This window comes from Aulonocara sp. 'chitande type north' Nkhata Bay, linkage group LG16, assembly GCF_057382095.1.
Source record: "Aulonocara sp. 'chitande type north' Nkhata Bay isolate Kocher_YH1m ecotype deep benthic linkage group LG16, A_spYH_male_GT1.1, whole genome shotgun sequence".
Lineage (NCBI taxonomy): Eukaryota > Metazoa > Chordata > Actinopteri > Cichliformes > Cichlidae > Aulonocara > Aulonocara sp. 'chitande type north' Nkhata Bay.
Genome location: NC_141359.1, coordinates 26,572,561 through 26,598,793, shown reverse-complemented (window position 1 = coordinate 26,598,793; position 26,233 = coordinate 26,572,561). Strand labels below are relative to the sequence as shown.

General features: G+C 40.1%; 4 protein-coding genes across 9 annotated transcripts in view; all 4 read right to left on the bottom strand.

Moving 5' to 3' along the window:
* The window catches only part of igf2bp2a (insulin-like growth factor 2 mRNA binding protein 2a), a 59,549-nt gene extending 52,403 nt beyond the window's left edge, over positions 1-7,146 (bottom strand). Inside the window, exons 1-2 of one of the 4 annotated variants that reach the window (XM_086266999.1) lie at positions 6,783-7,146; positions 5,491-5,551 (exon numbers count right to left, since the gene is read on the bottom strand). In XM_086266999.1, the coding sequence (XP_086123125.1) occupies positions 5,491-5,551; positions 6,783-6,957 (236 nt within the window). In that variant the 5' untranslated portion in view covers positions 6,958-7,146. Of the gene's footprint in view, positions 1-5,490; positions 5,552-6,310; positions 6,451-6,782 lie in introns of those variants that run through there. The other 3 variants (XM_086267001.1, XM_086267000.1, XM_086267002.1) reach the window with 3 other exon arrangements.
* Positions 7,147-12,236: 5,090 nt separating this feature from the next.
* tra2b (transformer 2 beta homolog) lies at positions 12,237-19,259 on the bottom strand. Of its 3 annotated transcripts, XM_086266458.1 has the most exons (8): positions 19,102-19,259; positions 15,692-15,831; positions 14,035-14,194; positions 13,735-13,923; positions 13,529-13,644; positions 12,808-12,942; positions 12,618-12,688; positions 12,237-12,527 (listed from the first exon to the last, which is right to left on the bottom strand). In XM_086266458.1, exons 1-8 carry the CDS (start codon positions 19,123-19,125, stop codon positions 12,517-12,519), a joined length of 846 nt encoding a protein of 281 aa, XP_086122584.1. In that variant the 5' UTR covers positions 19,126-19,259; the 3' UTR covers positions 12,237-12,516. The 3 variants fall into 3 exon arrangements, with proteins under 3 accessions (XP_086122584.1, XP_086122583.1, XP_086122582.1); XM_086266457.1 differs by having other exon boundaries at positions 12,618-12,685; positions 15,692-19,209; XM_086266456.1 differs by having other exon boundaries at positions 15,692-19,208.
* Positions 19,260-21,320: 2,061 nt separating this feature from the next.
* hce2l1 (high choriolytic enzyme 2-like 1) lies at positions 21,321-23,281 on the bottom strand. The gene is made up of 9 exons (XM_086266719.1): positions 23,162-23,281; positions 23,017-23,068; positions 22,878-22,937; positions 22,643-22,795; positions 22,425-22,542; positions 22,159-22,337; positions 21,979-22,060; positions 21,768-21,892; positions 21,321-21,680 (listed from the first exon to the last, which is right to left on the bottom strand). The coding sequence occupies exons 1-9, from the start codon at positions 23,231-23,233 to the stop codon at positions 21,667-21,669; spliced, it is 855 nt and encodes a 284-aa protein (XP_086122845.1). The 5' UTR covers positions 23,234-23,281; the 3' UTR covers positions 21,321-21,666.
* Positions 23,282-24,136: 855 nt separating this feature from the next.
* Positions 24,137-26,207, bottom strand: hce2l2 (high choriolytic enzyme 2-like 2). The gene is made up of 9 exons (XM_086266720.1): positions 25,802-26,207; positions 25,682-25,724; positions 25,530-25,592; positions 25,286-25,441; positions 25,068-25,185; positions 24,758-24,936; positions 24,573-24,654; positions 24,347-24,471; positions 24,137-24,261 (listed from the first exon to the last, which is right to left on the bottom strand). Exons 1-9 carry the CDS (start codon positions 25,859-25,861, stop codon positions 24,245-24,247), a joined length of 843 nt encoding a protein of 280 aa, XP_086122846.1. The 5' UTR covers positions 25,862-26,207; the 3' UTR covers positions 24,137-24,244.
* Positions 26,208-26,233: the final 26 nt, after the last annotated feature.

The window sequence follows — 26,233 nt, the reverse complement described above, 5'->3', positions numbered from 1 at the left end:
CAGAAACACTAAACTTTACATCCGGCATGTTGCTTTTAGCTGGGATTCCCCACAGCTTCTCTGTCTCTCCTGTGTCATCCTGTGTCATGTTCAACCATTATATTCACATGGCGCGTGCACACACACACACACACACACACACACACACACACGAGGGAAACCAGCCTGAGCAACAGAGGGATGATGTAGAAAAGGAAAGAGAGACCTAGCAGCTGTTACAACTTTCAAATGACTTCCTTAAAAAAAGAACTTGGGTACAAACTGTGGCACTCATAATCATGACTTATAAAGTCATTAAGCATTCATGTTCAGCACGTTTTAGATTCCAGTATTTCATCAAACCCTGTTTAGCATAACGGCGTCCCCAAACAACCACTCCAAACAGCCTGACATGGCAGCGCTCACACTTATCTCCAAGCAACCGGTAAACTAGGTGACGTATCTGGCATACCTGATGGACAGGTGTGCCACCGAGCACCTAGTTGATTAGAAATGCAACTTTTTAGTCTTGATAAGTTCAGAACTTCAACTTTTTCTATCATCTTCTACAGAAAGCCAATGACAGCATATCTTCAGGGACAAACTTACAGATTGAAATAAAATGTCTTCAGGTGTCTCAGTTCAAGGCAACTTTAAGCCTCTCGTCTTTAATCATGAGGGTTTCATTTCCCTTTCACAACAGACTTCTTTTTCATTACACTTTTTATTCCATCGTGATAAAAATTGCAGCAGCAATGCACGATTGTGAGGTCACAAACAAAAACACAGAGCTGTCCCCTTCATCTCCCATTTGGATGATGATGATGATACATAGCACCTCTCTAGTTCTTTCTCCCGCTGTCACACTCTCCTTCAGGTGAAACCATCTCCAAATAGTGACCAGTCCTGTTTTACTTCCCTTATTTCTAGCATATTTGGACGGCTTAGTCAGAGACTAAGTCATCAAGTCAGAGCAATCCTCCTCATTCCAGCCACGCCTTCCACACCTCCTCACTATGGCTCTGGAGAGTCATCTAGCCGATTATTTAAATCCTGGTTGTAATGGGTGTAATGCTACAGGAACTATTAGTCATGCAACAGGTTGCAGTGAAATGTGAGTGGCAGCTCATTGAGAAGTGAGTTTCTACAGACACTGCTGTGATACACACGCAAGCTTCTGTTATAATAAAAAAAAAAAAAAGTAGATCTTTTTTAAAAAGGTGTTTCAAACTCTCGGGGAGCTTAAACAGTGATCCCACAGCTACAATAGACACACAATGAACTCACAATTCTCTCACATCTAATCTCGCTGCTCCCTTAAGCTATGTACTCTGTTGCACTAGCAAGCCTGTTATCACTTCAGGAGAGAAAATATACTCTTTCACTTTCATGAAAAAGTTAATAATTGCTATACAAATTTAGCAGAGTTGTAGAGGCGCTGAAATTTGAAATGCAGTAGCCTGAACACAGAAAAAATAAAAGCCCAAGGCTAATTTCTAAGAAGAAAATTGTCATTTTTTCTCCTGTAATTGCTAATGAAGAGCAATTTCATAAGCCATAACTTTTATAACACAAGATCTCAATAGGGGATACATTTGTATGGAAGATTAAACATGTGTGGCATCTCCTCCTAAATAAAACAGATCACTCTGAGGGATCACTCCTTATGGACAGGTGAGAGGAGACAGGAGGAGGAGGAGGGTACAGCGGATGTGGCTTTGGAGGAGAGCAATACAGTACCTCCTGATATCACTCCAGACAAAACCAGAGCCTGAATTGGAGAGCTTCCCCTTCGCCCAGGATCAACTGGGGAGTATTAATGGATTCTGAGTGGATCAACTGATGGCTATCGTATTTCGGTGTTTTGACTCAGTGTGCACAGACAACCCAACACACACATCTGCACGGGCACCACTGTGGTGCAATGCAGATGTTTACACCACGCCGTAGTATCCCATTATTAAAAAAAAAAAAGAATGCACGTCTTGTAATCGGCCTGGCTTTATTAAACAACTGTTAGCTAGCTTAATACGTAGATGAAGAGCACAAAACAGCTCATTAGAAAGACAGTGGAGTGTAGCACAAGAGTTAGCACTCGGTCACAAATGTATCACATTTTCATTTAGGCATGTCGAAGGTGCCGGGAGATAATTGGAAGGAGGAAAAGTCTGTTTTTGTCACTGAACAAGCAAGTAAACAAACCTGCATGATATTACAGGAGGACAGCTTTAATTGTGTTTACTCCGTAAGCACCACCTTCATGTGCTTACTATCACTGACTGACTATTGATCAGGCTCACAGCAAGCGCTCACATTGGTCATTTTGCGTGCAACTCCAGCTCAGGTAGACAAGCAACACTGCAAACGGTTTATGAAGCTCCAATATCAATTAGCACCAAGTCCCACTCTCGTGTGCCTCGTGTGCAGCACGAGCAACGACTGCAAGAAACTTAATATGGAGGACAAACCTTTTTTTTTAAATGATTTCTTGTGTAAAAACAGGCCACCATTAAAAAACAAAACAAAACACATGAGCAAAAATGCAACAAAGATATTTTGCTTAACTATAATATCAAAATAATTTCCTTTGCAATTGCACTCTAATTAGGAACATATAAATTAGGCAACTATAATAAAAGAAATATGGCTAATAATAATTATTCTTAAGCATACTGAATTTCTGTTTCATGAGTTCCACTGATTATTGCTGCAATAAACAATTATTTTTAAAACCTACAATTATATATCAAGCTCATGTCAAGGCAATTAAATATATATGTAAAACACAGAAATTATTTAAAGTATGAGTCCATTAACATAAATATATACATTTGGAGTAACAATTGTCTTAACACTGAAATCTATATTAAGTAATCCATATTTTTAAAACACTAATAAAGTGCTACAAACAAACAGTTTCAGCAGATACAAGCCTCATAATTGTAAAAACTCTCTTTAAAATATGACTATAAATTTGTAACTAATTATTCAACATTTCCCTGACAAGAAGCTTCCAAACTTCCCCAAATAAAATCAAAAGCTACTTTTATTCTTATAAATTAGCTCATAGCTCCAAAGCTATTTGAAATGTGAACACATAAACTGCACAGAGGTGAAATAATATTTAAATGGCAAACAGGACATCAAAACCACATGAACTCACACCTTTGTTTTTGATCAGGTGATTTAAAAACACGTTTAAAAAGGCCCAGGCTTTCACTCATTAGCAAACAAAAAGCTAAAAAGTCACCATAATCAATCTGAATTTTACCCTTTAAAATGGGTACAATTTAACTGTGAATCCATATATGGCTGTCAGCACAGGGACCTTGTTACACAACAAAACATAACTAAAAATATATAAACAAGCAGCAGCTGAAACTACAGCAGCCTCACAAAACCCAAGAAGTGTCAGCAGGCCTGAAGATGAGACATAAAGCTCACACAGCTTCCTAAATAACAAGACAAAAACTGATGAGCCCTGTGTAACTATATGCATCGAGCTCAGCTGCAATTAAATCCACGAGAATTCCTGCAGTTGTTAACATAATTATTTAAATGCAAGATTTAGAAAATACCATAAATAAAGCAAACAGCGTAGAATCGTCCTATATTATTACATCTAAATTGCATTTTCAATGATGTCTCGTAGAGCTTGAATACATGTAAAAGAAATTATACACGAAAAAGATGAGACATTTGCATTAACTGGAGGCCTGTAAATTATGATAATTAAATCTTATAGTGAACACAAAAAATACGCATTTTAATCTTTTTAAAATTTAAATCTGGGCGAACGTTTCTGTCGCAAAATCTCCAAACAAATCGTGGCGAACTTCTGCGGAGAGGGTTTCAAATTTAAATTCACTACTTTTTAAGGCATTCTGTATTTAAACCAAGCGAACAACAACAACAGCAAACTATTAAGTTGCACCTCCACGTGTCACGTTGAGGCAGGCTCTGCGTTACAAAATGAACACCTATACGTATTCAAACAGCACTAGTATTGATCTCGCTCATATGGCGAGGATTCCGCTTTAAGGCCTTTTTCAGCACATGCAAGCACATCCAGCAGCTGTACACACTGCCGATTGGACACATCGGGCACATGTATGGACATTTGCTCCATCTGATTCAGCCTATAGCCGTGCAGTGTGCAGGGCCATCATGGCAGCCATTATGAGGCTCTCCAACATTGCCATGGCCTACGTGCACATTAACTGTGGGGAGTGGCGCAGGCTTTTACACCATGTTGCGCCTTGCAGCTTACAAAACGTCTTTAGATCGAGCCATAAAGCAAGGAAAACGACACAGCAGCTCGATCATTGTATATGTAAAGCATGCAGATTTTTTTCTACAATGTTGTTAAGCAAAAAAAAAAGAAAGGAAAAAACACGAAGGGGCTGCTTAGGCAGGAAAGTAGAAAGCCTGCACTAGAGGGGGAGGACTATGCTGGAAGCACATAAAGTATGGGTCACGTGTTCCTCCACAAGGGGCTTGAATATTTACCTTTTTGTCACGCAATGTAGTTTTTCCCTATAGCCAATGGCATTGTTGTGAAAATGGGTGGATCTATAGATGTCGAGGGAGTGTTTAGGCTGCGCAAACTGCCACATACGAGTGACTTTTTCAGGCGTTACGCGTAGGGGTAAAAAAAATTAGTTTCTTTCTTTAATATACCCAGGCATTTAAAAGAAATTAAAAAGCTCGTGGATTTCTTACGTTTGTGGGCAAGCTGACACAAACACAAGTACACAGCAGTGGTGTCGTGGTTGTAAAGCTGAGGGGCTGACCTATAGATTTACGCACTAAAACAGTCAACCCTAGCTGCTACTTCTTCTCTCTCTTACACACACAGCGTGACTCCCACATACATCCACACGCATGCATATAGGGGAGAAAGAGGCAGCTGATTGGTATGCATCACGTCGTGCATTGCAGTGCAACAGTCAATAAAGAAACCCAACTTTTATCGCCTACATATATGGAAAAATAACCTTGCGTAGGGAGAGGAGGTTAATACATAAACGCATTTGGACCACGTTAATTTCAGCCTAAACTTGAACCAAGTTTAATTTCAGCCTTTAGGTGAGATTTAATTAGGATATATTAATTATTACACGTCAAGCGTGTGCGCGTGAGTCCATGTTTTAAACTGGGATAGGCCTTGCTGCAAGATCACGCGATATGGCAGCAGCCACCGTGTGTTGTGCGGATGTTGGGACTAAACTGTTTCTTTATCGCCCTTTTCTCTCCCCCCAACACCCACCCACCCCTTCAACTCCCTTTGTCTAATCACCACACAATCGCAATTTAATCGCCAGGAAACAAAGCAGCAACAGCGTGGCAGAAATCGCACACGGCAGCCGAGAAAAGAGGGAAAATCTGCTCGCTATATTTCACAGCGGAAGCCTACAGGTCACACAAGTCTGCCATGGGGCACAGTATAGGCGTATGATACAATGCGTGTGTGTTTGTGGAGAACGTGTGTGTTACAGATTGTAGGCCTACCTTAGTTTTTTGGGAACAGAGTAGTCTACCTCTATCACCTTTCCGTGTAATTCAACTTTACCTGTAGGGACGAAAAACAATTGATAGTGTAGCGTTAGCTGTTGTGTTCATAAAAGTAACAATGCAAGCTGGGTAGGCCTACACACCAACACTTTGAATCACTTCACCAAGTAGGTGCGTCCCCATTCAAAATAGCCAACCCCTGAAAAAAGTAGTGTACACGGGCGCGTTGTGTGCGCGGCGGCGAACAAACTGTATACGTTTACATTAATCCCAACTCGGGGTGAGGTCCTGTGGGTGACAATTGGGGGGGTATCGGCGCCAAAATGAAGCATGATAAGCTTATATACTATGGGGAAAATGGGCAGCCATGCTTTCCACTCCCACAACCCTCACAGTGCAATGAGGGATATTTTTTCAGCTTCCAGTAAAGAATGCAACATCAAAAGAGGAGATGATTTGCAAAGGAGAATTGACTTGTACTCTTTCTATTCTAGGTAGGTGTTTTTCCTAATTCCCCGTGCTGACCCGGCTCGGAGGGTGAATTTGAAGCGCTCTTCGGCGAGGCTTTCAAACACGGCTTTTCGTTACTATTGAGTGGCCTGGCGCAGCACGGAATTAGCGTCTCACCTCGTCCCCCCTCAGCTACCTGTTTATTAGCTCTTTCCTCTGGACCCCCGTGACCCACCTCCAAGACACCTCGTAAAAACATAGCCAGACATCAGAGGAACACGAATCTGACAAGTTTTCCGCGCTCGCTTCGCCGTGCTCTCTTGAATAAAATCAAGATAAAAAATAAGTGAAAAATAATTATGCCTACCCGAACCATCAGACCATCCCATACATTCCAGTGGGTGATTGCAAAGTAGCGCCCCGCACTATCGGAATCCCCAAAATATAGGGTATTGTGCGCGTTAATTGCGTTACGACGACTCGTGCTTTCTTTAGGCAAATGGGCACTAAAGCCCCAAGTGTGTCCTGTGATCGATAATTTATCCAATTTTTGCTGGAGCGTGCATGACTGAGCGTTCATCTAAACTCTGATGGCACACACGGATGTGATCGCAAACACTGTCCCGAACAACATACACAGACACACACACTCTCACACACACACATATACATATAGATATAGATATATGTGTAAAAGAAATAACACAAGAGCTGCTTAACAGCCTATTTCACATTTCGGACACTCTGACCTATTGTGCTTTTTAAACCTCGTCTTGCAGTTAAACTCGCTGTGAAATTTCCCTGTCACCAGCAGCATCACTTATCAAATCCACACTTACCAGAAAGAGTCTCTATAGCCTTTATGGCCGAGTTCTGATCGGGGAAGTCCACAAAAGCATAGCCGGATTTCAGTAGGACCTGGTCGGCCACTGGCAGCTTCCTCTCCCCAAAGAGCTGCTTCAAGTCCTCGACAGTGACCGAAGGACTTAAATTCCCAACATATAGTTTGTTCATGATCTGAAAGGAAAAATCTCGAAGGGGTATCAGATCTTAGAGTGATAGAATGGCGATATTCAGAGAAGTAGAAAAAAATTTAAAAAATAAAATAAAAAATAAAATAGAAAAAAATCTGCTGGGATTTAAAAAAAAAGACGCAGCAATCACCCCCCAGGATAGTACTAAGCTATAGGCGACCCCCCGGCACCAACTGGCCCTGGCCAAACTCTTTTAACAGGGACTGAGGGAGAAGTGTCGTCGCTACGACGCTACTCTGGAGCCAACAAGCACCGCCTCTAAATAAAATCTCCCTTAAAATCACAAGAAAAAAATTGTTTGGAGGTGCATGTGGGTTCACTGCTGCTCTCCCAGCACAGAAAGTGCAGTAGGGTATGAAAGTGGCATGATGAGCAGTGGGTACATTCAGCAAAGGGATGGGCTTAAAGGAGGCAGAGGGGTTATATTAACAAATCATAATAAGGGCCGTGCCACGGGTCCCTCCAGGCTGGGGGAGTGAAGAAAGGAAAAAAAAGAGCTACTGTGTGGAAAATCAAGTCGTTGTCACTGCACTTGTCGACTCAAAGAGTGTCACTGATCCCCACAGTTTGCCTTTTATTTATTTATGAGCCACATAAAAATATGGATTTATGGCGGCGTGTAAGATGTGGGCCCAATCCTCGACCGTGAACACCTGTTATTACGCATATATTACACTCCAATAAGACCACCTCAGGTAATAATTGTGATCTTGTAAAATCTGAATATAATTATAAAGCTGTAACAAATCAAAAAACAAACACCAACAACAAAAAAGAGAGAATATGAACGTAACTGTCTTAAGTAATACAGAAAGTGAAAGCTTGGCTTGCCTGTACACGCCGTCCTTGCAGGAATAATGGTGAATTAGCTACTTATTACTACTTATATTCATGACTTATACAGCCTTACCAGAGGCATCTGTTTTGGCACCAATATCTCTTATTGGCTTTTACACTTTTTAATTAAAGGTGGCGACAGTTTCCATTTTTAAGCCTTGAATAGTACCAACAGCCCCAGTGCGCAAATTGTAAAAAAGGAGCAAATATTTATTTTAAGCTGCTGATAAGAAGGAGCGAGGGGATCCCAGGCCTTGTGCTGCATGCGCCCTCCATGCGGTGCCACTCAGGCCACTCATTTAAATATATATATATATATATATTACCCTACGCATGATGTAGCATCCCGTCTCTTTTGTGTGTGCGCACGGATGGGTGTGTTTGGGAGGGAAGCACGGCTAAACGTAAGGCGAATTTCAAACAAAGGCTGAAATGTCAGTGAAAGGTTGTGGCTGCAGGGCTCGTGCATGGATGTGTAGTCCTTCTACCTACACTACCGAAGGGGGAGGAGCCTCGTGCTTACAGCAGCTGAGTGTTTCTACATGTGACTGGCCTGTGCCTTGGAACATTACTGCCACCCCACTGTAGTGGAGATAGTGCCAACAGCAGCAGTACTGACCATCCCTGCCCTGTTTACGTCAGTATGCGAACAGAGGAATGTCCAAACTGTGGCCTATTTACAAAACAAGCTCTTTAGTTACTTTCCTAGGTGACCTGCTAACACAGTTGTCTTGGGTCTTTACGCTTAGAGATAAGAATCACCATTCAAACAAGTCATTAAGTCGCTTTGAACGCATTAATAGCTACTTTATTAATGTTACCACTCCCCATGATCAGTATAGAAGTCATAAAATCACATCCATGCGTCGCATTTGCATTTCCCCGTGAAAAGCAGGGTTTGTTTACATGTGTTCTTTTTATGTGTTATGCCCAATTAGGTCAGTGTGCTGACAAATCACGCCAGCCACCCAAAAATTATTTCCACTCTGAGGGGAAAATTGAGCTGAGAGTGGAAGGGATGTGACATTTGGGGAACGTGCTGAGAACTGCTGAACAAAACTCACTACACACATACTGCACATGTAGACTTGTGGTAGAATATGGAAATAAATAGGCTTATGCACTTTCCAAGGTGTGGTCACTGGTTGCTGGTGTCTTTCTGCTGGTCTTCCCCTTTTTTGGTAGTGAAAAAAAAAAGAACATCTTTGTGAATTTTTCTTGCTTCTAACTTGCATTAATTTTTACAGTATCCTTGCCCAACACTGTTTTATTTATCATTTCTAACATCTTTTACTTTAATTCAAGGTTTAAAGTACTAATTTATAAATTATGGAAGTTACAATGCTCCCTTGCAAAGTATTTAATTTTATTAATTTCAGCACTAAAGCCACAAAAGTCCACAATATAAACTGTTGAATAGGGTTTGGGGTAAAATAACCATTCAAATCAGAGCTGAATTTAGTGATATCGATATATATTTAGTGAATCTATTGTTGTATCTTCTGTGTGTCTATTACAGGGTCAATTTCTTGCTTGGTTGTGCAGTAAACCAAAGTGTAAAGCATCCATTTACTCAGTGAAACTCAAACAGCTGGAGGGCATCAAATACATCAGATATGGCTAATTTTAAGATTTAGAATTTTTAAAAATTGTCAATATCTCCACCGTGGGAATCTAATTAATTTTATCAGTTAATCACCCAAATTTTGGACAAAACCAAAAATAATTTGAGGTGCTTGTGCGCAGTGCACCACAAATGAAGTCATTTCACCTCAATGGTCTTGGCGTGAAGCGAGGAATCTCAGAACGGATATTGCAAAGCCTGGACAAATAAAACAAAAATTATCTGCATGGCTTGATCTCACTTGAGATAAGAGGGGGGATTGTGTTTTTTTTAATAATTTGGGTGAACTGACCCTTTGAGTAAAGAAACTGCCTGTTTTTACAAGACATGAGCTCTGCCTCTCCGCCCCCCCCCCCCCCCCTCCCCCCCCCCCCCCCCCCTCTCCTCTCTGGCAAAAAGGGAAAAACTACAATAAGCGAAGAATCCAGCAAGTAATATTTTTCCATGTAATGTACTGTATGTCATGGATACAGATTTGGACCATTTGTGACCAGCAGGGGTAGATGTTGGACTTTGCTTTCCTGCAGCTAGGTGCTACTCCGAGGCTCTTGCTTCACCTTGTGGTGAAGGTTTAAACAGTGTGCTTGGTGTAACTGACTTGATTTCACAGTGGCTGTTTAGCTGCATTTAGTCACGGATCAATTTTCCTCAAAACCACGTTAAAAAAAAAAATCATAAAGCAGTCCAACGACTCACCTTCTTCTGACATTAAATAAACGTTTTCTATGGCTATACAAGGCGAATCTATTGTGGACAAACCTGCTGTACTACAATTTGGTAACCTTTGACCCTCAACAAAGCAGGCTGGAAAATGATATTGATATTCTAGTCTTACTGACAACCTGAAGCACTTTACGCTGCCCACCACATTCATAGTTTTCAGGCTATTCATGCAGCACTTTAATCCTGTATCTACAGCCAGTTTAGAAGCACCAATTAGCCTGATAGTACTCCAGCTTTTTATTGCATTGGGAAACTGCCTCAAACCCTTATTTATTATCAATCATTAACAATTAAAAAAAAAGGATCCATATGTAATTTAATGTTAATAAGGGTCAGCATGATTGCATAAACAAACTCCTCTTTGTGTATTTTTCTCCTAAGCAATCATATTCATTTTAGATCATTCCCCTGGTTGACTTAAAACCTAAAGTTTGCATTGAAGAAGCGGATTTATCTGCAAACAGTCCCCACTTGCTGTCTAAGTTGTAGTGAAACTTGGAAATTGTGTAATGGAAACCAGAAACAGAGACTATTCACTTTCAAAGAAGAAGTTGTACATTACTGCTGCAACCAACAGATGTCAAAAGGTCCAACTTTAGGCCATTACACGGCAAGCATGTTGCAAAAAAGTGACACGAAAGCCCAGATTTTTCAGTTCTGAATTGGTCAATCCATCCATCCTCTACCGTTTAACTGGGTTCAGTTTGTGGGTGCAGCAGTCTGAGCAGAGAAGCCCAGACTTCCCTCATCCCAGACACCTCCAGCTCATCCGGTGGGTCAGGGTGCATGCCTGGCTACTTGTGATTGCTGTGGTTATCTGCAGTTTGTATGGTAGAAGCTGAATTATCTGCAAACATTCACCATTTGTTGTCAATCCAGGAGGTATCCTAGTCAGATGCCTGAATCACTTTAACTGGCTCCTTTCAACGTGGAGGAGCAGCTCTATTCCGAGTCCCTCTTGAATGACCGAGCCCCGCCACTCTTCAAAGGAAACTCATCTCTCCCACTTGTATCCGCGACTACATTCCCAGAGCTTGTGACCATAGGTGAGGGTAGGTACGTAGGGGGACTGGTTAATCGATAGCTTAGCTTCTATACTCAGCTCTCTCTTCACCACAACACATCTGTTCAGCATCTGCATCACTGTGGACGCCATCCCAATCCATCTGTCAATCTCATGTCCCACTCTTCCCTTACTCTTGAACAAGACCCCAAGACACTTGACCTCCTCCACCTGCACAGGAATTAGCACATCCAAGTCCAAGACCATAGATCTCAGATAGAAAACGGTATAGTGCCAGCTATGGGTGAGGGATGAGTTACTACCCTAGGTGGAGGAGGTCAGAACTTGTAACGTATAAACATCAAACACGTTGCGTTTCTGCAGAACATCTGTCCTCCAAAAACACACTGTTGACACCAAGCAACGATGAGCAGGTCCTGATGTTTCTAACCAGAAAAGGGAGAAACTGAAATTCTGGATTCATTACTTTGATTTCAGAGAGCCAACTGACCCAGAGAAGCATCTAGCTGTGTTTGAGGTTTAAAAAACCCCCAACAAAATAGTATAATTTTACCATTTGTATATTCAGCACAGAGACGAGTTTTAAGCTATGCTTGTTGCCAAACGAGTTGTCTAACTGGTCAGATCTGTTTACTCTGGTCTGAAAAGTTAGGGGGAAAATAAATTAATTAAAAAGTTCCAGCTTGGTTAAAAAAAAAAAAAAATCCATCCAGCTAAACGTGGTCGGCATGAACAGCTGCAGTAAGGAAAGGACGAGGCCCGAGTGATTGAGCTTTTAACAGGAAGATTAAAATACTTTTGTGTTTTACTATTTCATCAAAGCAGTTTTATTCCTGATGTCATCCTCACCCACTTGACACTATACGAAGCCCTCCAGAAAATTTAACTTAACTCAAATCAATAGAAATGCCTTGCACAAATTCTGTAGAAAGAATATGCATAAATATCATAAAGTCAAGGCTTTAATATATTCATGTCAGCATTACAACTATCTTGCAAATGCAATAGTCTATTGTAAAAGGCATAAAAATACTGCGAGGAAGGACACGAGTCAAGGTGGGAAAAACAGATCTGCTTTTTAATCTGCTCCACTATACAACAAAAATCTGACATGAGTATAACATTTACAACAGGCGTTCAAAACATGAATGCACCGCTTCATAAATTTACTATACTTTTGTATTTTAAGCAAAAAGATGTTTGATGATTACAGTAAGAAAGATGTACTCTGAAGTCAATCATATCTGTCTTTACAAAACGTAACAACCCCCCACAAAAAAAAACAAACAAAAAAATTCTGCACGTTTGGGAAGATAAGGGGACAGAAGCCTTCAATATCGACCTGTGAAACAAAACAGGGTAATTAAATGACACAATACAACATGCTGGATTCTTCAATAAAAACTTCTGATACTTTATTGAAATGACTTACGGGGAGAATAAGACCGTGACCTCGATCGAGACCTGTAAGCGCCTCTGTAGTAAGGTGAAGGAGATCGCCTTCTAGAGGAACAAAGACCATTTATCATTTTTGTCAGTGTCAGGGGGATAAAATAAAGAACAGCAAACCCAAATACGACACGATGAGAATAAAGTAACCGCTGATATCCTTTAACAGTCACCTGTATGATCTGTAGTAGTCCCTGTCATCATAGCGGTCGTATCCACCTCGGTCATATCCACGGTCGTATCCACGGTCGTAACCACGGTCGTAGTCACGTGAATAGCGTCGGGGACCGCTTGGGCCGCCTCCTCCGCTACACAAAAGCAATAATATAAGATTTTTCACGCTACACAAAGCGTACTTTTGCATTATTTTACTGTTACATTCTCACCTCCAATTAAAAAGATTTAAAAGAAGGTTTTTGGTGCAGCATTATATACCTCTTTTTCACAAATTTCACCTAGCAACTGCCAGAACCTACTTGCTTACACTGTTCTCTAGTTACCTGTGGTTATCAGGGGGTCACTGACTAGACTCTAGGGCTGTGTGACTGAGACCGTAGCAACCACTCGCCAAGAGGTTGGAGAAAGCCTTTGAAGAGGTTAGTTGTGTCATTTTTACCATTAAAATCTCTGCGTTCATTTTAGGTTCAACTGGATACAACTTATGACACAGGGACTAATTTTGTAAGAGCCTGTTTCTATTTTCTTTTTTTCCCTTTACTGTTGACTGATTAAATGTTGAATAAAAACACTACTTTTCAGGTTTAGTAACACTAAGAATTTTATTTCAGATGCTTTGATGTGTCCATAAGTTAGAGCTGTCTTATATTACAAGCATTTTCACTGTGTCTTTGTTTAAAAACATATTTAATTATTCCACACAAAGAGATTGCTTACTATGTGGGCCGGCCCATGTAAATTCCAGGTGTTGGGGTGTGAGGTCTTTTTGTGATGGAGAAGTCCACCCTGATTGTACGCCCGTCCAGCTCCATGCCATTGGCTCGCTCCTTCGCCTGAAAGTGAACATAAATTACACTTGCAGTCCTAGAGGATATTTTAAGTATAGGTGTGGCAGGCGGGTTTATTTATTATTGTTCTTGTACCTCTTTGGCATCATCTGTGTTCTCGAAATACACAAAAGCAAAGCCCCTGGAGCGCCTCGATTGCTGGTCATACACAATGGAAACATCCTCCAGGGGGCCGTATTTGGAGAAGACGTCCCTCAGATCCCTCTCTGTGGTGTACAAGCTCAGGCCAAAGACTCCCAGGCAGCAATTCGGATCTGGATTAGCCTGCAAATTTGAAAGGTTTCAAGATTTGGATGTGATCATTTTCTCATTAAAATCATTCATTAAACCAATACATCCTCTGTTTTTAGATATCACACATTGCTAAGCACATACACGGTTGCCAATGTGCCTCCGACGATTGGACATGGGTGAATGGCTGTGGCTTCTGCGCCGACGCTCTCCGCTGTAGGACCTACTGTGAGATCGGTGATGATAGGACCGTGATCGGGAGCGGGATCGGCTGTAGTGTCTCCGTGAGCGGTGGGAATGTGACCTATAGAGAGCGAGAGAAACAAACAACCCATATTCATACGTTCTCTGGCAATTTTCATGTAATTCCACAAATTTACATTTGTCTTTATGAAAATTATAGCATGGACTAAAAAAAAAAAGAAAAAAAAAAAAAGCATGAAATATTTAAAATAACTGCCAAAACATCCCAGACTCTAGTGAAAAGTAACCCCACTTACCACTGTCACAATCTCTAACACTAAACCCTCTGTGACGTCAAATTTCCAACAAGGCTTTATTGACATTGTCGCAAACTTTTGAAAAACAACAATTTACTTTGGATTTCTGTGCAACTTAAAGTGTTTCTGTCAAAAATACACCTGGTGCTGTATTGCTGAATGACAGCGCTGCCCCTGCACCTTACAAACAGAGTAAAAAGTCTCTCTCCTGTGAATGGGGAAACAGAATGCACAAGTCAAATGTCTTATTGGAGGTATTTTAAGCTGCTCCCTTATTTTCCAAGGGGCTGCCACAGTGTGGATTGATCTGCATGTTTGCTTTAACACAGCCCTCCTATTTATCCAGGCTTGGGACCACCAATAGGAGTAATAATATTAAAGAGATGAACAGGTGAAATATTTTTTAATAGCCTAAAAGTAATAAAACAGTCAGAAAACAGAAGTGCACACAGTCTAATGGATGAAACACTGCACACAGAAATACTGTGTATGTATTTAAGATCTATTTAAAACCATTACTCACAGTCTTCTATAACCACATCATATTTAAATGTTGATGAAATGTGTGGCACTTTGCATCATGTAAAACACGCACAATGTCAGATTAATTTGCAGCGTGTGGCTAAACCTAGCGATGCTAGTTAAATGCCAGTTTCCTGTGACGTAGCCAACACACAAACCTTCTGTTTTCTAAGATCAAAGTACTGCAAAACCCGCCGGCTCGTGCCTCTTTCGCTTGGTAACAACTTCCTGTCACAGAGATTGAGAGTGAGAGATAGAGACAGGCTCTCACCTCAACTACGTAACATCTGAGACTGAACCGTTAAGCTGCGTTGTGCCTCAATGAAATATGAACATATAGTTTAACTGAATAGTGTTTGTTGTCAACCATCAAGAGCTGCAACACTTAATTCCCCACTGAAAATTTGCACTGAAAGTGTAAATTTTACTTGCATGGTCCGATCTACTGACATTGTCACTGCGTTTGTAGCACAGTGACCAGGACACTCATTCACACATGACGCAGAAATTGGCAGACAATGCAGATGTAAATGTCTTTTTTTTGTTTGTTTGTTTGGGGTTTTTTTCAACAACTTGGAAGTGAAACTCTTGAACTTTTGCAAGATTTGTCAATGGCCAGAGAAACGGAAGAAGTCAGCTCCACAGAGAAGTCCCCTATCTGGGTTTGAACCCAGGATTCTCTTGCCGTGAAGCCCTGAACAGGGTGGGTATAACATGAAAGTGGCCATATTGAGTCTGTTTATCGATAGTAGAGAATTTTATGCCAGTGTATTACTCACCAAGATTTTGACCTTGACCGAGATTTGGAGCGGGAGCAGTGGGAGCCTCCTTTTGAGTGGGCAGGGGATTGAGCTGGGGACTGGCTCCCCGACTTCCCAGAGCCCCGTGGGCTCACGCTCCTGGATGCAGAGCGAGACTCCTGAACGAACCACACACATTTTTTTATCAGCACCAATGAAGTGATCAACACATACATTTGCCAAAATATTACTGTGTATTTAAAAATTAAGACTATCCTGTGAAAAGTACAGGAATTTAGGGTTGTGAAATAGGAGTGCTGTGTAGTCATGGATAATATGACATCAATATGTTTACATTAATAAGTTGTTAAATAGTGGGGAAAAAAAGAAAATGGTCAGTTGTGAGATAAAATTGCAATGATTTAAACTAATGTGTGTGTATTGAATAAGAAGAACATGCACGCATTTGACAAACAGACCAGAAATTTACTTAGCGCAGTGACCTTATCCAGATTACTTCCTTAACTTCATTTCTGTAACTTCATTACTTGACATTATTCTTCTTTCTTCAATTGTCTTACTTCTTCTTACTTCCCCATCTCTCACACACTGCCCATACTTCTTCCCTCCTCATGTTTTAGCATGCATTCAACAATTCAGCTTCACACATCTGAGCTTCATATTATTGAAAATAAAGTGGACTTCTTCCGTATTTTCTTCGTCCAACCTTAACCTTTATGAAAAAGAAAAGGATGAAGAATATATGACTGCAATTAAAACTGCACGCTCATTCAACGTTTAATGTGGTATTATTATTATTATTATTAGTAGTAGTAGTAATAGTAGTACGAGCTAATGACATTAATGGGAATGTTAAAGACTAGGGCTGGGCGATATATCGAGTTTTTTAAAAATATCGATATATTTTCATACGAGATATAAGATGTGACAATATCGTTTATATCGATATAGTCTATGTTACGTTAGAATTATACTTGTGGAGCCGCAGGTTTGCCTCTCTTTCGTCCACTTTTGTCTCTACGCAACGTTACTCGGCCTCGCCTCTCCTGCACTGAACACAACTCCGCCTCCCCCATAGCTTCACCTGCAGGCAATGACAAGATGAAAGCGGAAAATCTCCGTTAGCGAGTTACCGTGCGTGGGGCTGGATGGCGTCAACGTGTTAGCGAGCTAACCACGCTAACGACATGCAGCCCAGAGGGGCTGCACGGCCTAAAATCCTTTCCTTTTCTCAAAAATCGACAGTGCGCCTTATGTATGAATTCTGGTTGTGCTTACTGACCGCGAACCGATTTTATGTGGTACACAGCGCTCAGCAATCTGTCAAAAAATGTTTTAATATGACTTTGCTAAGCTACGGAGCTGCACCGCTTGATGGATTGTCGGAGAATTACGGCTACAGAGGAGGAGCCTCGCGGAGTGATACGTACAGTGTGTGTATAAGGACCACAAATGGCACCTGTTCAGAGACGTGGAGCAGCTGTGAAATCTGTCTCTTTGTTATTATGCTCAGCGTCTTTTAGTTTACATTTTGACTGCACAATTGTGAGCTTTTTGTTATGCACAAAAACAACATTATTTTCTTTTATTTATGGACCATGATTATTTAATATATGCTGATAATTTATTTTTGAGTAATATCTACGCTGTATGTAAATAAAAGTGCCCGTGTGACTAAGAACTCTCTTTTTGTTCTTAACTTATGGCTTTAAAAAGAAAAATCGAGATATATATCTTATATCGCCATCCAGCTAAAAAATATCGAGATATGAATTTTGGGTCATATCGCCCAGCCCTATTAAAGACCACATTATACATACGGTCAGTGTTTTTATTAACATTCACGCTCAGTGGTTTTGCTTTCACTTTTGTGTTTTTCTGGCCACTTTTCCTAAGAACTTCCTCAAAAACAATTTGGAATAATTGAGAGGTAAAACCGGGGGTGATCATTTTTTAAAAATTACAACTAAAACTGAAGGGTAAGGATGTGAAGGTAACTTCTTGTGATTCCCTTTGCCTTCCTTTAACAATATATTTTCCCAAATGTCCCTTCTTACATAATTTCTGACAAATGGCCTTTAAGTCACCATAGTGTTCATCAAACCACTGACTGTGAATATTTTATAATCAAGATTAAAACTACCAACACTGTCTCCATTTTTTTAAGTGGATAACTCCAAAATAAAGTGTAAAATTTGCTCCAACGACCTCAAGATGTAGCAGTCACTCATTTGAGCAGCCCTTAAAACCTGTTCTGGAAATGCAAAGACAGAAAACTGTTGCTATCTGTTACGATTACATAATATATTGAAAACCTTAAAGATTAAATATTAGCAAAAGAAAAGGAATCCAATAAGAGGCAAAAAAACAAAAAAAACAAAACTTGTTAGTTAAGCAACAAGCACCCAGCACCTTGCAGGAACTAATACAAACCAGTTCAAAATATGGGTTTACGTGCAGAAAATAAATTCTTCATTTCTTTTTTCTTAATCTGCCATTTACCCTCCCACATGGGAACACAGGGCATATCACACGCCCATTAAACAGACAGAAGCATTCAGGAGCTGTGCAAGGTGAGGGGATATTAAACAGTTCACTACAGGAAGGATATTACTGCACACAGGTCAGTCAGCCCAGCAAGTATTAATCAAACTTATCCATAATGCTGGTGCTTGTGGCGTATCAGCTTTAACAGTTTTAAGATGGTGTGGGAGAGCTGCATGAGTTAATAAAAATGATTTTTTTTTTATAAGGTCAAATCTTGAGGTCGTTAGTTTTGTTTTAAATTGTTGTTGTGCCTAAGAACTAAGGAAACCCACAATGACATTCAAAGATTAATAACCAGCAGACGTAACATGATATAATTCAATCCGGGGAACAGGGGGGGAAACAAAACAAAAACAAACAAACGAACAAAAAACAACATCAACAAAACAGCGAAAATATAACAGTTCGTTAGGCAAATGTCTTCCACTGAATCCGCGACGACATGAAATATTTATTTTGGTTTCTACGCACAATAATCAGACAAATCAGACGAAGAAAATTACTGAGTTTTAACGATTTAAAAACGTTATAAAAATGTTTGCCGACATTGCAGTGTTTTCAGTGCAAACCCCGGCTCGTAAACAAAAAAGCACCAGGCCTAGCTTTCATCTATAAGCTAGTCTTAGCCAGGTAGCTAAAGATGAACTAAAAACTCGCATCCGTTGCGCATAAAGTCGCCTTTTATTGTTTAAATTTGTGCAATTTATTTTCTTTCTAAAACCCAGCTTTCGACCAAAGAGTTGTGCCAACAAGGTAAGCTGGGTACTACTAGCCAACAAAATATGAATAAGGTTGTTACCGTTACAATTTCAGTTACCCTGTCAAACCCAATGATTTGAAATGTTTAATGCATTACAAACGGTAATAAAATGTATACGTACCCGGCCTTTGTCGTTATCGCTCATTTTTGAAATTTAATCTATTGTTGACAGATACTCTACAATCTACACTACACAGTCTCCGTGTGTGAGACTCTAGCTCCACCCCCAGGTCTGCATCTAGAAAGATCCAGCAGTCTCGGGGCTGGCTATCGCGTTTTTACGTGCCAAACACGAGATTTGGTTACGTGTAGAATTTCCCCCAAGAGGCCACGTGAGAAACTCGGAGTGTTGTGAAACAAGCTGAACTTAATTCTGCACGATGTTAATTTTTTTTTAGTTTCTTTTAAAACTGGTACGGTAGGAGTAGATGTAACAGTTAGGCAATGAAAATGTAAAATAGGCACAGCAAATATGCCAACATTTTTATCACAATTTAATCCAAAAACAACAGTAAACTTTTAACTTTATAGCAAGTCCTGTTGCTATTTTGCTTGTAGTTTAGTTACTTCATCAGCACTTTTTCAGTTCTTTTTTTTTTTTTTTTTGCATTTCTTCTGTGAGAGAAATATCGTCTATTTTGTACAATGCCAGCAAATAGAAAAACTCTGTGACAGAAGGTGAATAAAAAAACAAAACAAACACACATACAACTGAAATAGCAAAATAAAAATTAAAACAAAAGCTCACAAAACACAATGGAAGTGATTGAGGGAGACAGTAATGTGACAAAACAACTGGGGAAGTGAAAGAAACCGAAACATGCAAACTCTGCACTAATCCTTATTAAGGAAATACAAGTATACACATTCCCTGGCCACTTTATTCTGTATACCTGGTCAACTGCTCTCTAATGCAAATATGTAATCAATAAATGGCACAACAGCAACTCAAAACATGTAGGCAAGTAGACATGGCAAAGACAACTTCCTCAAATTCAAACTGAGCATTAGAATGGAGAACAAAGATAATTTAAGTGACTTTGAATGCAACGTGGTTGTTGGTGCCAGATGAGCTGATTTTAGTATTTCAGAAACTACTAATTTACTGTTATTTTTTGCACATTTCTATGGTTTATGGAGAATTTAAAAAATTGAGTGGCAGTTTTCTGGGTGAAAACACCTGGTAACTCAAAAAACACTCATTACAACTAAAATGCAGGGGCTCACCAAAACAAGATCAGCTCCTTGTTCAGCGTATATGGCATAAAAGATTTATGTAGCTTTAAATGGAAAAGAAGGCTCAATCTTTTACTAGGAAGGTGTAAATAATCAAGTGGCCAAGAAGTGTACATAAGTAAGTGTTAGCTTAACACTACAATAAGATAATTGGCAAGTTTTGCTTAATTCTACAGTGAGTGGTGCATAAACTCCCAGACATTATGTAGCCTGGCAGAATGCACAGTTTAATGCTGCAGCAGCGTAATATCGGCACCCTTAAAAGCTACAAAAAGAGAGTGACATGTGTTAGTTTCTCTAGGGGGTGGCACCATTGTTATTGAAGTCCCCATTGCATATATAAAATCCTAATATATTTATCCATCAAGACATGTCAGACATTTACAGCAGTGAAATTGTGAAAGTGAGTAAAATTAACCCAGAAGTGAAATTCATATTTTTCCATCGATTTATACTGTGGCAGGTGATGTGCTAAAAATTAACCATACTGCTGATTTTGCAGTTTGCATAGTTAACTTCACCAGGGCAAGAGCAGTGAATCACACAGTTTGTTGCACTTTTCATTCGGTTTTGAGCACTTCAGGTCAGTATCACTGCTAGTTTTTATTATCTCAAAGAGGAGATCATTTTAACACATAAGGACACATGCTCAGAAGACATTGGTTCTCTTTCTCAGGGATGAAGTTCAACAAATCCAGACACAGATCTTCTCTCAGTGAAAATCACCTGTCCAGTGTCTTTTCCATTTGCACCTGGGACATTAATGGACTTGCACAAGTCCAAAACTACAGCGGCCCTGAGAGATCAGAGATATCAGCTTACTGTGAAATTAAATGTCAGTGACTTTGGTTACTTCAAAATGGTAATATGTTGAACATCTTGTTTACCAGCTCTTGACAAAAATTTTTTTTGCCTAATAACATCCACTGTTTATTTTTCACATATGTGAAGTTTATACTGTTTTCATTTCACGTATGTAAGTGCGAAATCATTTACTCTACTTTTACACCTGAAAGCAGTGTCTATTTTTTACAACTTGTAGTCTGTCTCTGGAAAATAAAAATAAACCATTAGCCATTTTTTATTTTTTATTTTTTAATTTAAAGTAAGCAGAAGATAGACAAGAGCCATAAAATAGATCGGAGATCGGATACAATGATGTTACTGGCATCAGCGGGCACTTAAAACTGGTGAGTTTTGTTTTTGGCACTTTATTTATACTAGAGAAATGCAGCCTTTAGTTGTTATCTAGTAATTTATAACACCCCACGGCAGAAGGTCTTGAATCAATAAAAGCTCAAAGTGCAGACTAGACAGTGAAAATAAAATATACATTGCTATAGACTCAGGTTAAACCACTGTCGCCCAGATTATCATCTCAAGCTGAGAAGTTGTAATAAACTATTTGTGACATCTGGCAGGACATTACAGCAGAGGTTTCTGGATCCAGTTAGTCATCGGTAGCTGTAGTGAGAAACAGAGAGGAAATCCAGTCAGTCCTTTTCAAGTTTTTTTCTAACAACTGTCAGTTTGCTGTATAAATCTACCAACCGCAGTTATAGAGGATATTTATTTTATGAAGATCCATTACGCTAGGACCATCTCGCTGGCCGATGGGGATATAGGGATCTGGTTTGGGGATTATTGTTGGTCCGCCATCTTCAGAGAAGGCATATCTGTATCAAAGATGCAAAACATATATGATACAGTGATGCCCGAGGCTAAATGACAGATAATTATGTTGAATCAGAGAGCAACTCACCGTCCATAATGCATGACAGAGGTGTAGTCATATGGGCTGTTGAGATTGTTTGTCACCTGTTTCCTGAAGTTATGTATGTGCTCTGCCAAAAAAAAAAAAAAAGAAAAAACACCTTCACACTCATTTTGTGAAAAATCGAGCCACTGCAATTAGAATGACGTAGTGATAAAACGTGCGAACCTGGCATGATGTTTTTCCATATAATTGTGACATAGTTGTCACGGTCTGATCGGGATTGCTCGTGTACGAAGCCGAGAGCATGCATGAATTCATGAGCAGCGATTCCCGACCACATGCACCCAGGAGTCTGCAGTGACAGGGTCTGGCTTCCCCCAGTCTGCCCCAGAAATGACCAGCAGCTTGGGAGGGATGCAGAGCACAAATTCTACGGTATGTACAATCATCACGGCACACTGTAAGAAGCCATAAGCAGGAGTCACGCTCACCCATATCTAGGCTGAACGTCAAGGAAGTTGCCTTCGTGAGTGCGGGGAACAAATTTAACGCATGTTCCAGCGGAAATGTCTTGCATTCCAGTTTCTATGGTGATTCTGTCCATGTCGTCTAAAGTTAGGGTGAAAGAATGCACAAAAAAGGCAGAATATGAAATAATAAAGGGATATAAGAAACCGGAAGCATCTCCTTAAGTCTTAAAGCTTCATACCATACAGTGGAGAGATGATGTAGGGTACATAGACAAATCCATCTACAGATTTAGGCCACAGACAGGTGTTGCCGGGGCAGGTTATGGCACTCCTTACATGAGAAACAGCAATATCGCCGTCCCTTATTGACATTCCTCTTGGGGCTCGTATCTCTGATGAGAAAATACATTCTTTTCAATATGCAGGGGAAAAACTGACATCAGTACAATTCTATGTAATTTACAGTTCACTTACTGCGATTGACCTCCAGGATTTGATCCATTGTGGTCATTTCATCATGCTCTATATTTTCCTCTGAACACAAAAATAAATATGGAATAAACAGAAAATCACTGTGAAAATGCAAGATGAGGTGCAAGGAATCGTGACCCACCAGAGAATTTCCTTTTCAACCTCACTTTCCCCTCGTGCACACCAGTCGAATTCTGTCGCACAAAAAATGTTGACATATTTCAGCTGCAAAGCATGACAAGACGAGAAAAAAGGAGTCTATATACTCCTCTTAATTACATACTTACTTTAACAGGTATTGTGTTCGCCTGGGTCAGCAAGCCAAACAAGATAACCAGAAGTATAATGGAAGAATGCATTGTTGTGTTTCAGGCTGGTTCACCAGTTTCAATCCAGCGCTCTCCTGATGCAGGAGCTAAATGAACTCCTCACCTCCGCTGAATCTATATACCCACTTCTCCTCCGCTGCTCTGTACTGATTGGGCCTCAATTCAGATGATGAAGCATGATTAAGATGCCTCATCATGCGGTGTGTGTAATTTACTCTAAATCCACTGCTGATCCATAACGGGTGGGCCTGATGCTGACCTTCACTTATGCCCTGTACTTATTGTGTGCAAGATTCAGCACTTTCAGAAACAAGGCACTTAAAGGTGTTTTTGCTGTCCGAGTTCAGCCCGACAGACCAGCAATTTGTGTCTGACTGAGCTGGCAACTAGTGATTTTGTGATATGCTATCAGATGATAACTGTCTTGGCAACGGTCATTTTTTGTCACACAGTTAAATATATAAAAACAAAACTTTATCCTTTTCCAAATATTGCTTCTATTCTTATCAAGGGGCTAATTTTGAAGGGCAGTGACGAAGCGAAGATTCTCATGTGTCAGCACTTTATGAAAACTTCCCTCGTGGTGATTGGACGAACAGAAGAAACTACTGCATCTTGAGTTAAGGTAGCACATTTTTAAATATAGAGAACATGTCTATTTATTACCAGAGACTTTGTTCTTTAACCTTCCTCATTAAAACAGATTCAGATCTCCTGTTTAATGTGATCAAGTCACCCGTTCTAAGATTCTTCACATACCTTATTACCCTGCCTCTGCTTTATTACTCTTTATCTCTTATTGATCTGTAATATTACTGTTGAGTGCATTACCACGTGTCTATTTCAAACCAGGCTATGTACTGTGAGACATATTTTTACATAAAAATAAATATCCAATTTAAAACGCACAAACTTTCATGTACACCAAGGATTTGCTGATAGAAGGTTTGAATCAATCTTTATTGAAACTGTTCATATAATTCAACTGCAGTTTTGTTAAATTGGCCTTTACTCCTGGTTCACTTCCATTCAGCCGGGTCTCTAATCATCCATGTCATCTGAACAGAAAGACAGAAAGAAATTACATTTGTGACAGTGATGTGCAGTGTGTTTAGGAGTTAATTCAGGACATTTGGTACTAACCACAATTATAAAGTCTGTTGATTTTTAGCTTGTCAATGTGGCTGAGAGATAAAGCCTGGCCCAGCTGGATGTTGTTGTTGTCCTTTGGAAGGATGGTTGCTTCCCCACGCTGGGAGTAGGCATATCTAAACATATACATAAATATGTATCAGCTTATAAATATATTTTAAAATAAAGGGGGTAAATTATAATATTTTGAGTGATTAACAGATCATTTTTTACTTACTTTCCAAAGTGCAGAATCGAGCCATAGTCATAGGGCAGATCCAGAGTGTCAGTCTTGAACTTCTCAAAGTTTCTCAACCGATCTGTTGGAAAAATGAATTTTCTGTTTTGAAAATCGGTGCAGAAATACAGTTAAAGCTTTTATTCCCTTTCCACAATGCCAACCCCTGCACACTTTAAAATTACCTCTTGAAATATTTGGCCACATGATGGTGACATAGTTGTCCCGATCTAAGCGGGACTGCTCGTGCACAAAGCCCAAGGTGTGCATGAATTCATGGGAAACCACTCCAACCTGGACGCAGTTAGGGATCTGGAGAGACACAGTCTGCCTTCCACCACGCGCACCAAGGTAGGACCAGCAACTGGATTAACACATAAGAGGACAGAAGAGTAACTTCAAGTGGTGAATTCACAGCTGGAGAGGAAACAAAACCTGAATACATTTTACAAAAGGAATTTTATGTAATCAAACTTTCCACGCTTCAGCTCTCACCCTGACTTTGGCTGGATGTCGATGTAGTCTCTCTGGTGAGTCCGTGGAACAAAACGCACACAGGTACCTTGCTCTATGTTGGCCATACCTGTCTTTATCAGCATTGTATCCATGTCATCTGTTCAGTTGTTTAACAGGGGCGAGTAATTCATACATCATTAAAAAGAAGACTGTAATCCATTGCATGTACTTATGCCTCGAACGCTAAAACAACATACTGTATTCAGGTGAGAGGTTATATGCAATGTAGACATGTCCATCCACTGATTTGGACCACAGGCAGCTCCGTGCAAAGCAGATTCTGGGGGGTGTTCCGGAGGAAACAGCAATATCTCCCTCTCTGAGGGTGGTGGCGCCATCGATGATTTGCGTAGCTGATGCAGAAATCAGATTAAAGTTTTTTAACAGCAAGTTGGGGAATCTGCAAAAGAAAACCCCTCAAGTAAAGTGTGTGCAACTTACCTTTAAGCTCGTTGGTTTTAATGATTTTATCCATTGCCGTTTCTTCATTGACCCCTCTCCATTCTTAAAAAAGAAAAAAACAATTTGTGAGGGAGTGTGCAGTTTTACGTCAGTCACAGTAATAATTTAAATTAAATCGAAGCTGAGTGCACCTTTGTAGCCAGCGGGACCCCACTTTTGGTTGAACAAAAATTTCTGCAGAAAGCACAGACAAATTTATTTACAGCTCTGTTCATGAATTCATTAAATTCAGCGGTCCCAAGCACATTTACCTGAGCTTGCACAGCTGAGAGACAAATAGAAACCATGCAGAGGAGTATAATCCGCTCCATCTTTACCAGTCAGGTATGCCTTCAGTGTTACCATTTGACATGCACTAACACCTAGCTTTATATGTGTTCCCACTGCTGTCCTTAGATAATACCCATAATTACCTCAAGTAAATAACAGGGCTGGTGTTAGCTGTTTGTGAGTGAGCCTAATCTCCAAATTAGTTTGATTCTTTCATAAACAACATCTGCAACAGTGGCATAATGTGAGGTCTCACTGTGTATAATAACAGCTTAAAATCAATGACTAGCTTTAAATGAAATGGTTTTAATGTCTGGCAGAAATTTGGTACAATTTTAGGCTTTAGGTGTGTACATGAACCAAGAGTGCTGTTTTCTTTCTACTGAAACTAAGCTTACCATCAGTTCACGTGC

Excerpts from the sequence above, each read along its gene's own strand:
- hce2l1 (XM_086266719.1), bottom strand. The coding sequence starts at position 23,233 with ATGCATTCTTCCATTATACTTCTGGTTATCTTGTTTGGCTTGCTGACC. Across the intron at positions 23,069-23,161 it reads CGAACACAATACCTGTTAAA|AATTCGACTGGTGTGCACGA; the intron begins GTAAGTATGTAA and ends TTTGTGCGACAG. Across the intron at positions 22,338-22,424 it reads GACGTTCAGCCTAGATATGG|CTGCTGGTCATTTCTGGGGC; the intron begins GTGAGCGTGACT and ends ATCCCTCCCAAG.
- hce2l2 (XM_086266720.1), bottom strand. The coding sequence starts at position 25,861 with ATGGAGCGGATTATACTCCTCTGCATGGTTTCTATTTGTCTCTCAGCT. Across the intron at positions 25,593-25,681 it reads GGGTCCCGCTGGCTACAAAG|AATGGAGAGGGGTCAATGAA; the intron begins GTGCACTCAGCT and ends TTCTTTTTTAAG. Across the intron at positions 24,472-24,572 it reads TCGATTCTGCACTTTGGAAA|ATATGCCTACTCCCAGCGTG; the intron begins GTAAGTAAAAAA and ends GTATATGTTTAG.
- tra2b (XM_086266456.1), bottom strand. The coding sequence starts at position 15,981 with ATGACTACACAGCACTCCTATTTCACAACCCTAAATTCCTGTACTTTT. Across the intron at positions 13,924-14,034 it reads GGAGGCACATTGGCAACCGT|GCTAATCCAGATCCGAATTG; the intron begins GTATGTGCTTAG and ends TCAAATTTGCAG. Across the intron at positions 12,943-13,528 it reads TACATGGGCCGGCCCACATA|CGGAGGAGGCGGCCCAAGCG; the intron begins GTAAGCAATCTC and ends GCTTTTGTGTAG.